This window comes from Pyrus communis, chromosome 14, assembly GCF_041283825.1.
Source record: "Pyrus communis isolate YQ-2024b chromosome 14, ASM4128382v1, whole genome shotgun sequence".
Taxonomy (NCBI): domain Eukaryota; kingdom Viridiplantae; phylum Streptophyta; class Magnoliopsida; order Rosales; family Rosaceae; genus Pyrus; species Pyrus communis.
The window spans coordinates 21954985-21966156 of record NC_142578.1 but is presented as its reverse complement, the minus strand read 5'-3'; the positions used below and the strand labels follow the sequence as shown (position 1 = coordinate 21966156).

The window sequence follows — 11172 nt, the reverse complement described above, 5'->3', positions numbered from 1 at the left end:
ACAAATTCGATACCAAATTAGACTGTCCCTCGTGAACTCCTCCTCTCATTCGTGTAAAAATATTGCTGTAATAAAATAAAAAAATTTATACCAAGACTTGTTTGTTCCAAACTTATTTCAATTTCAGTCATATTAATTCCGCAAATGAAACCAGAATATGATCTATCCGTTGGTGATTCAAACCTTGAAAAGAAAATTAATTTAGGAAAATGGGGTTACATTTCCATGCCGGATGGAAGATGAAACGACCATGTTTCCCAATATACCCTCGGTCACAATCAGAAGGACAGGTGGGCCATTAGCAGTAATGTCAGGGGCAAATCCGTCCTGACAAGCACAAAGACCGAAAGCGAATCCAGCTGTTTCCACCATCAACGTGACTCGTCAGGGGTCCGTTGATCAGATATTCCCAACTGACGGTCAGGATCTGAAGATGGCGAATTTGGGGTTCATTTAAGGTGAATTTCATTTGGGAGAGCTTCCTTTTTTAAAACAAGAGGGCGGGTACCTCGGCCATTCTCTTAACAAAGAGAGAGAAACGAAACGCACAACCCAAATAGTTTCTTCCATTTCCATTCGAAGGTGCAAACTTTTTCCATTTTCCTTTTGTGTTTTGCATTGATTTCGTTTTGTTCGATGTATTTTTATCTGGGTTTTGCTTGATTATCGATTTATTCGAGCGATATTCTAATCTAATCTAAATTATGGGGAAGGCGAATTTGAATTTCGGTGGAGAGAGTGACTTTGGCTATGCCCAGCTTGCAAGTTGTGTATGATTCTTGAAAACATTGATGGGTTTTTCTTGATCATCTGAAATATTACCTACATTTGTGATTTGGGAATGCATGTGTTCGTAGTTTGGTCTCTATGGTGGGTTTAGGTTCATAAACTTGGTTAGGCATTGGATTGATAGCTCCTTTCGGTTTTTCATATTTCTGTGATGATCTGCATAACTTGATTGTTTTTATATAATGTGTCATCCTTTTCAGATGATTTCTGTACGTTGATTTCCCATCATTTATAAATTGTCAGCATATCTAGATGCAAATGAATGTGATTGTTTGCGATAATTTGATTGAGTTGTTTGGTTTCTTTCTGCAGAAAGCAATAGAAAATGGCAGAATCTGAAGATATCCAGCCCCTTGTTTGTGACAATGGTACTGGAATGGTCAAGGTACATGTCCCCATGACCATTCTTTTGCGATCCTACGATGTCTTTATTTTTCCGAGTTTATACTGAATGTTTGAGCTGATAATGCAGGCTGGTTTTGCCGGAGATGATGCTCCAAGGGCTGTATTTCCCAGCATTGTAGGTCGTCCTCGTCACACTGGTGTGATGGTTGGTATGGGTCAGAAGGATGCCTATGTAGGGGATGAGGCTCAATCGAAGAGAGGTATTTTGACCTTGAAATATCCAATTGAGCACGGTATTGTAAGCAATTGGGATGACATGGAGAAGATCTGGCATCACACATTCTACAACGAGCTCCGTGTGGCTCCGGAAGAGCATCCAGTTCTCCTGACAGAAGCACCCCTTAACCCCAAGGCCAATCGTGAAAAAATGACTCAAATTATGTTTGAGACATTCAACACCCCGGCTATGTACGTTGCAATCCAGGCTGTCCTTTCCCTGTATGCTAGTGGGCGTACAACTGGTAAGCAATTCAATTGAGTAATTGATTTGTTTTCACTGTATGATGCATCATGTATTATTATTGTTATCAGAAATGTTTCGGAACCAAAAATAGTTCCAGTGGATCTCATAGGATAAGAATACATGTGAGATCATCTTTATTCGGCCTATTGCACGACTGCATTCATGGTTTAGCTTAGGGAAGAAAATCTTTTTGTACCACCTATTGGGTTCATTGTTTAAGTGGAGTAACGGATGATATTTGTCAAAGTACTGCTCTAGAATGCTTGAAAGAAAGGAAATGTTTATTTTTCGAGTGTCTGTGGTAGTGACAAAACTTGCATTCTAATGCTTTTTGTCATGTATGTTTTGGTGTTTAGGTATTGTTCTCGACTCAGGGGATGGTGTGAGCCACACAGTTCCAATTTATGAAGGGTATGCCCTCCCACATGCCATCCTTCGTTTGGACCTGGCAGGTCGTGATCTTACAGATGCTCTCATGAAAATCTTGACTGAACGTGGTTACTCTTTCACCACAACTGCTGAGCGGGAAATTGTGAGGGACATGAAGGAGAAGTTAGCCTATATTGCTCTTGACTATGAACAAGAGCTAGAGACATCAAAGACCAGCTCGTCTGTGGAGAAGAGTTACGAGCTACCTGATGGACAGGTAATCACTATTGGAGCTGAGAGATTCCGGTGCCCTGAAGTCCTCTTCCAGCCATCCATGATTGGAATGGAAGCTGCTGGTATCCATGAAACCACATACAACTCTATCATGAAGTGTGATGTTGATATTAGGAAGGATCTGTATGGAAATATTGTCCTCAGTGGAGGCTCCACTATGTTCCCTGGAATTGCTGACAGGATGAGCAAAGAGATTACAGCCTTGGCTCCAAGTAGCATGAAGATTAAGGTCGTAGCACCACCTGAGAGGAAATACAGTGTCTGGATTGGAGGCTCCATTTTAGCGTCCCTCAGCACCTTCCAACAGGTAATTTGTCGCGCACGTATGTGTGCGTCTTTTCAATTGAAAACAGCTAAAACACCTCTTCTTTGTTAATTTCTTGTTTGTCAAAATGCTGATGTGACAATTCATTCGGGAGGTAACTTAACATATTCATACTCAAAGCTATTTCTATTTCTGAGTGCAGATGTGGATTGCAAAGGCAGAGTACGATGAGTCTGGCCCCTCAATTGTTCACAGGAAATGCTTCTAAACGCGCAAACAAAGCAAGCGGGGAACAAAGAATCTACACAACAGATTTTGTACTACAGAAAGGCTTCTTCTATTCAAGCGGTTGCGGAATTTCTTTTTGTATTCATTTTCGAATTTCATTCATGTCGATTTCTCTGTGTTTGTTATGACGGGACATGAGCATGGAGGCGAGCAAATTATGATTAAGATTCAATTTTTTCATTACTAGTGCTTTGTTGTAGAGAAATTATGTATTGTTACTGATTTGGTTTGGTTGAAGTCAAAAATCCCCTTCACAACTCTTTTTGTTGTTCTACATCTCTCATCTTATAGCTTTCTCATGATAAAAATCAAATAAATATATATGTAATCTAAATAATCTTTTCATATATGTAAGTTGAACCACAGTGTATGTTGAAAACAACTGAAACGAATGAACGTAAAAATTCATATACAATCAATCCGAATAAAATAAAGAATACATTTAAACTACTTGGGAGCTCTTCTCGGCTTGGAACATGGATTCATTTAAACGGCGGTAGATAAAATGCGAAACCCAAGCCACCAACATAAGAAGCGCGGTAGCAGCCCCACCGACCATCACAAGATTAAGAACCGGGAGCGGTCGTGTGATTTTTGAGCTTGGCGACATTGCTTTGGCATTAGAAGGAGAACCTGATGGCGCGGATGGAGAAGGAGAGGGGCTTGGACTAACCACTGGATCTTCTATTTCGAGGGCATTGATCTTGATTTTAATCTTTTGGTCGGCTTTGCAGTGACCAGGTTCACCGCAAATAACATAGTAGGTGCCGGGTATATCAAAAGTTAAGGCGGTGAAGGTACCGTAATGAGATAGAGGAAGTGATGGAATGCAATAGTCATAATCTACTTGAGTGACTGTCATCACAAAATCATATTCATGTTTGTAATTAAATATGAACTCGTCGCCCACATAGAACTTTTTCGATGAAGCCCACTTGTTGTAATCAACCGCGCCACTGTTAGTCCACCCTTCCAAATCACCGCCAACCGTATAAACGGTAGCGGAACAAGCACCAAAGAAGATCATCATAATGATGAAATTCACGGCAGCAGTGTTTCTTAGAGCCATGACTAAAACAGTAAACAATAAACAAGCAATTAGGAAAGCAGACAGCAGAAAGCAGAATGAATGAATGAAATTTAGATGAAGGGAAATAATGTGTGAGCATGCGTAATATATAGATAGATAGATATAGTTAGTGTCCCAAACGGAAAATGTTTCCCAAATCCAGTTGGAAAACGGTTTATAAAATCAGACAAGTAATAGGAATTCCATTTAGGAATAATATTGCCAACGCTTAATTAATAATCGAATTCCAATTTTCTGGCGTTTTGTCGGCTGCTTTTGCTTCCAACTTCTGCTCGTTTCCATGTATGATGAAACATTTTATTTTATTATAAATCATAGTGAAGAAGTGAGAATCGAACTCGGGCCTCTGGATTGCATGATGCAAATTTAGTGCATAAAAAGTGATAGAGATTTTACCACCTGCAAAAGTAGGAATAAAACACTTAAAAATACTTACAAGAGTACAAGGTTATCGTAGTATAACAGCTTAAGCAAGGTCGTTCCCCACAAGGATTGAATGAATAATTTATGTAAATACCAAATCTTAATTAATTATTTGAAAACAAAGTTTGGAAGAGGTTGATTTTATTACCTAAAATATTAAAAACGAATTTAATTAAAAACAATTAAATAAATTGGCAAAGTATACAATTAAATAAATTGGCAAAGTAAAGGACACAAAAGAAAATAGCTTTGAAAATAAATTTGAGCACTAGGTTCCGTCGTCACTTTAACAATCCTACGTAGTTCTTCCAATTACTTATGACTTACACATGCTTATTTAAAGGTTAGGTTTTCTTAATATATATCCTACCTGGAACCTCCAACATAGAACGTATATCTAACATGCAACCCGTATGTGGCGTCTAGATCGAATGTGAACATGCAGGACTCATTAAATTTTGTGAAAACCTTTTGAAAAACCATATAACCCTTGAGATGTGTCGTCCATCCTATGAAGTTACATATATTAACCACAAGAAGCTAGCGCCAATTCCAGGGACAGACCTCTGTCAAAATTGATTACTTTTTTAAATATCCTAATGGAAGCCAATCATCAAGACAATTGGATAGTTTTAACAAGGTGATTAATAATTCAAAACTTGCATGCATAATATCATAAGCACATTGAAAAGAAAACTATATATTCTTGCTAAGGCTAGCATGCATAATATCATAAGCACATTGAAAAGAAAACTACATATTCTTGCTAAGGCTCGTGGCTTCGTCCTAGCAAACGAAACTAGTTGCGAACAATCATAAAACAAAATATTATTAAAAACATGGATAGAAAACACCTTGAAAATAAACTTGAATCTTCCAAAGTAGTGTGTCCCTAAATTTTATGCGTTCTCCTCTCTTTTCTTTAAAAAAAAAAAAGAACAAAAACAAAAAACCCCTAATGGCTGAAAAGCCTTATTTATGCTACTACAAAATAAAATCCTTACTAAAAAAGGTCTTCTAAAAACTAGGAAACGTAATAGAATAAGATAACTAAGAAATAAAAAGGTTTCTATTTAAACTGAAATTTGGATTTCTCAAACAATTCATCTTTTGACTGACCAAATCAACCCCGATTTGGTTCCAAAAAGTCTCTTTTGAAAGTTGAAGATGTCCCCTACAAATCCTCAGAAGGAATCTTCCCCAAAATATGCCATCTGGACCTCCAAAATGCCCAAAACGTTCAAAAACGTCAATCTGGGAAAGTTGCGCGCTGGGTCTTTATTACATTGCCACGGTTAAACGGCTTGGTAGAAAAGTCTGAAACTTTGATACAATCATCTTGAAAAACTCACGAACATTCTTCAATTAGAATCATTCCAAAATTCATCTGTTTGTTCACTTTTTGCTCCAGAGGAAGTTGAATGTCCTACATTGAAAATATAATCCAAAGTATCAAAATTCTACCAAAATAACCAATAAATTAATACTAAGAATAGGGTAAAATATATGATATAATATGGACTCATAAAAAAGATTCCAATTTCTCATTAGCATATGAGAAAAAGAAGAGGAATTTATCCAATCTATTTGTACTAATTGTAGCAAAAGACATAATAACTTGTTCAAATTTATTAGACAATAATTTTTTTTTTTGAATAAACGATATTATCTACATTAAGTCAGTGGAGGAGTGGGTTAAGCCTCACAATGGCTAACAATAATGTGATTCAAATTCACTACCACTACCAGTACCCAGTCTATATGCCGAATGAGCACTACAATATCTGCCCATAATATAAATAGGCATGTAGAAAACGGGAGTGAGACATGCACTTTCATTAGGTTTTTTTTTTTTTTGGTTTTTCTCCCTTCTTTCTCTTGTCCTTATCATTAAATAAAGTTATTAAATGACTTTTAGTTGAAATTTAAAGTTTTAAAGTCTTTTTCATTAATCTCTTTTTCATTTTTTAACTATATTTAACTGTATGTGTTTGGACCATAATTAAACAAATTGGGCCTGGCAAAGGCCTAACATCATTTTAAACTCATACTTGTTATTTTGGGTATTTATTTTAGTAAAAATGAACAATGGCTGACCCAAAATTCAAAAGTACTTTTGACGTGGCAGGTTTGGGCAGCGAGCTCACCCTCGTTCACACAAACAAAAAAAAGTTTACTCAGCCAAGTTTCTCAAAGAAAAGTGCTTCAAGATCTGTAAATTCAAGAGGATCAAAGCTTGAGTATCCAAGAAAGGGCTCATCCTTTGACGAACGTCACATCTCCAACTTGGATGAAAGAGAATGAATCGAGTTAGAAAATCTTAATTTTAGAAGAAGAAAACTTCTATAAAAGGCAACAGAAGGATTAGAGAAAAGGATATTGATCAACTCAAGCCAAAAAGACTTCTAAAAGTTCTACAACTTACTTTTCAATTATTCCTTTTTTATCTCAAACATTCCTTTGTATCTATACCTCTACTACTTTCCTTTTGTAGTATCGATTCCCGTTGTAGAACCCCTGCAATAGCACATTGCCAGCCCTGCATGAACTTGCCAGACAAGCTTGGAAACTCGCCTAATGGCTTGTATTTGTCATTTATTTTCATGTTATTGTCATTATGCTTTGTTTATTACACATGTTATAAATGTTTCTTGAACATATGCTAGTGTATTCCTTTGTTTATGTACTGTGCTTTATTTTTCTGCATCTTCCCTTTACCCAAAGATTGTTGACTGGTTCAAAGTCTCCTTTGATCAATTTGTGATCCTTGTTCTTTGGTATTTAACATGAGAAAATTATAAAATCCTTGTCTTCAAGGCATAGAAAAGAAGGCCAGTTTCTTGTGGCACAAGTAAATGGCTTATTAACAATTTAAAACAAATGACATATTGGTCTTGGCCAGCATTGGCACGTTGGAAAAAATCACTATTTTTACAAAAGAGCCTATGAATCTACTCAAGGCTTGACTATTGGCTAAGGCACCTTGTGCTAACAAGAGTTCACCACTCACTTTCAGAGGGAGGTTGCATGAGAATCCTTCATCCTTACAGTCTGTATCCTTAATTCCATTTGGTCAACAGTTTATTTAATCCAAAGTTCCAAACCCTTAGTTTTCACTGGCTTGGCATCAACTATAAACGGATATTTAACCGATTGTAATAGTCAACCCCCTGTTATTATCGACGTCCCATGACATTTTATCCACACCAACATTAAAAAGCTGTCTGATTCCCATTTTCTTCGTACTTGGAAACAAAACATTGGTTCTTAATTTATGTTCCCACACCAATGGCTTTATCTAGGCTTCCTCCAAAAGAGAGGCCAGGTCAAAGTTAAGATATTATCCAGTCTTGTCAAGTTGGTGGTGAGAGTAGCTTTGAAAGTCGGGAGAGGGTTGAGCCGCCGTAGAAAGGTGGCGACACAGGTTGTGCAGGCGCCTGTGCAGCCGGATAGCGATCAAATTAATCACGTATAGTTCATACCAGCATTGATGTGTTTAGCCTCATAAGGTTGGGATGAGGATCAGGAGATGTCCAACAATTCCCCATAATTCAATTTTGTCAACTAAAAAAAGATTGGTATAATTTTGCAAAGGTGGGGAGACGAAAGGTGAAATCTTGAAAGAGGAGAATGGAAGTGGAATTTATGTGGTTGGTTAGCATTTTATATAGTTGGAGTTTTGGAGTTGCTTCATTTTCTAAATTATCAGCCAGACTTAGTTTGGATTATATATATAAAAAAAAATTAAAACTTTAATTTTCATATTTTAACTCTAAAATAGTCACTTAGTCCTACGGTCTAGTGATATTTTTCTTCACGTGTTAGTGAGAGGTCTTAGGTTCGATTCTTACCAAAAGTGAGTTTGAATCACATTATTGCTAGCCATTGTAAGGCTAAGCTCATCCCTCCCACTTAGTGTAGAAAATATCATTTGTTAAAAAAAAAAAAAACAAAAAAAAACTCCAAAACATAAGGATTAATTTATTTCATTTTTAACTGTATGTCTGTCTGTGTTTGGATCATAATTAACTCATACTTGTGATTTTGGATATTTATTTTAGCATATATGAATAGTGGCTGGCCCATGATTCAAGAGTACTTTAGATGTGATATGTTTGGGCAGCGAGCTCACCATCGTTCCCACATAAAGAAAGCTTACTCAGCCGAGTTTCTCAAAGAAAAGTGCTCTACTGTGGTAACATTTGTAAATTCAAGAGGATCAAAGCTTGAGTATCCAAGTGGGAGCTCATCCTTTGACAAACGTCACATCACCAACTTGGATGAAAGAGAATGAACTGAGTCATGAAAGCTTAATTCTAGAAGAAGAAAACTTCTATAAAAGACAATAGAAGGATTAGAGAAAGGGACATTGATCAACTCAAGCCACAAAGACTTCTAAAAGCTCTGCAGCCAACTTTTCCATTATTCCTTTTGTATCTCAAACGTTCCTTTGTATCTATACCTCTGCTACTTCCCTTTTATAGTATTCATTCCCTTTGTAGAACCCCTTCAATAATACATGGCCCGCAATTGCACGAACTTGCCCGAATAGATTGAAAATTTGCCTGATGGCTTGTATATATCATTTATTTTCTTGTTATTGTCATTATGCTTTGTTTATTACTCATATTATTAATGTTTCTTAAACATTTGCTAGAATATTCATTTGTTTATGTATTGTGCTTTATTTTTCGGCACCTTTCTTTACCCAAAGATTGCTGACTGGTTCTAAGTCTCCTTCGATCAGTTTGTGATCCTTGTTCTTTGGTATTAAGCACAATAAAATTATAAAGTCCTTGTCTTTAAGGCATAGAAAAGAACCTAAGTATAGATTTAACCCCTCCAGAATAACAATACTTTGAGAGAAGGCTTATTAACAACTTAAAAACAAACAATCTATTGGTCTTGGCCAGTAGCGGTATGCCTGGAAAAAATCACCATTTTTACAAGAGAGACTATTAGCCTACTCAAGATTGACTAAGACACATTATGCTAACAAGAGTTCACCACTCCATCCCAACAGTCTGTATCCTTACATTTGGTCAACTGTTTTTTAATCCAAACTTCCAAACCCTTATTTTTCACTTGCTTGGCATCAACCGTAACAACGGATATATGACCGATTGTAAGAGTCAACCCCCTGTTATTGTCGACGTCCAATGACATTTTATACTCCCACACCAACTCTCATTCCCATTTTCTTTGTACTTGGAAACAAAACATTGGTTCTTAATTTCTGTTCTTACCTAACTTCTTGTGTTACTCCAGTTCACACCAATGGCTTTATCTAGGCTTCCTCCAAAGAGAGGCCAGGTCAAAGTTAAGATAGTGTCCAGCCTTGTCAAGTTGGCAGTGAGAGTAGCTTCAAAAGTCGGGAGGGGGTTGAGCTGCCGTAGAAAGGTGGCGACACAGGTTGTGCAGGCGCCTGTGCAGCCGGATAGGGATCAAATTAATCGCGTGTAGTTCATACGAGCGTTGATGTCCTTAGCTGCGCTGCATACTGTTATAGTAGCGTACTGCAGTACCATATGTATTAGTAGAGCACATGCATGCTCTTAAAAATGCATGAGAAAGTTTGTAATACGGTGTGCTTTTGGTTTTATGTATTGATCCTACCATAAGTTCATAATAAAAAGTTATTTTTTCTTCTCACTCTTTATATTCTTATGGAGGATGGAGAGTCCTATTCTTGTAGACGACGTACTCTTTGTTGTTCAGCTTGGCTTTTAGAGTACAGCGGTGTTTCACGAACATGAATTTCAAGCTATCTGTTATCTGGGTTCCAAATTCAACCGTGCTTTTTGGAATGATCTAAGTATGCAACAGATATATCTAATGTATCTGTTTCAGTTTATCAAAATGTGGATGCAGCCTTAAGGGGATGACTCGTTGAAGAATGTAAAGTCTCCCGTCGGAAATCTTACAAAATAAAATACAATTTATGCTGACTGGTTCCGCTACTAATTAAGTGGAGACATTTCATATAAAACTCCACACCCTGTTTACTTAATTTTACCTGAGTTTTTCTTTTTCATTTATTCGTTTTATATTTTCACAAAAAATTTCTGCAATTTTAAGTACAGTTGTAAACTGAGCACTTATATGGGTAACAAGGTTGATCCAGTCGTGCAAATTTGAAGCCCTTTTTTATCCTAGACAGTATCTATGACCATAAAGAACGACAATTCTTTGCAGTTGAAGCCGATAAACCGTCCATTTTGTCAGAAGGGTTAAAAACTCAAATTTTTTTTTTTATATCATGAAGTGTGGTGTTGATATTAGGAAGCATCTGTATGGAAATATTGTCCTCAGTGGAGGCTCCACTATGTTCCCTGGAATTGCTGATAGGATGAGCAAAGAGATTACAGCCTTGGCTCCATGTAGCACCAACAGATTTTGTACTACAGAAACGCTTCTTCTATTTAAGCAGTTATGGAATTTCCTTTTGTTTTCATTTTTGAATTCGATTCATGTCGATTTCTCTGTGTTATGACGGGACATGAGCATGGAGGCGAGCAAATTATGATTAAGATTCAATTTTTTTCGTTACTAGTTCTTTGTTACTGATTTGGTTTGGTTGAAGTCAAAAATCCCCTTCACAACTCTTTTTGTTGTTCTACATCTCTCATCTTATAGCTTTTCTCATGAAAAAAATCAAATAAATATATGTAATCTAAATAATCTTTTCATATATGTAAAGATGAACCGCAGTGTATGTTGAAAACAACTGAAACGACTGAAAGTAAAAATTCATATACAATCGATCCGAATAAAATAAAGAATACA

At 36.7% G+C, this 11172-nt stretch overlaps 2 protein-coding genes across 2 annotated transcripts; one reads left to right on the top strand and one right to left on the bottom strand.

Annotated features, from left to right (window-relative positions):
- The first annotated feature begins 458 nt into the window (after positions 1-458).
- Positions 459-3130, top strand: LOC137712576 (actin). Its single transcript, XM_068451667.2, has 5 exons — positions 459-582; positions 1102-1174; positions 1262-1655; positions 2014-2627; positions 2788-3130. The coding sequence occupies exons 2-5, from the start codon at positions 1115-1117 to the stop codon at positions 2851-2853; spliced, it is 1134 nt and encodes a 377-aa protein (XP_068307768.1). The 5' UTR covers positions 459-582; positions 1102-1114; the 3' UTR covers positions 2854-3130.
- A 185-nt stretch (positions 3131-3315) lies between these two features.
- Positions 3316-3942, bottom strand: LOC137712111 (blue copper protein-like). The gene has a single exon (XM_068451254.2). The coding sequence runs from the start codon at positions 3940-3942 to the stop codon at positions 3316-3318; it is 627 nt and encodes a 208-aa protein (XP_068307355.2).
- Positions 3943-11172: the final 7230 nt, after the last annotated feature.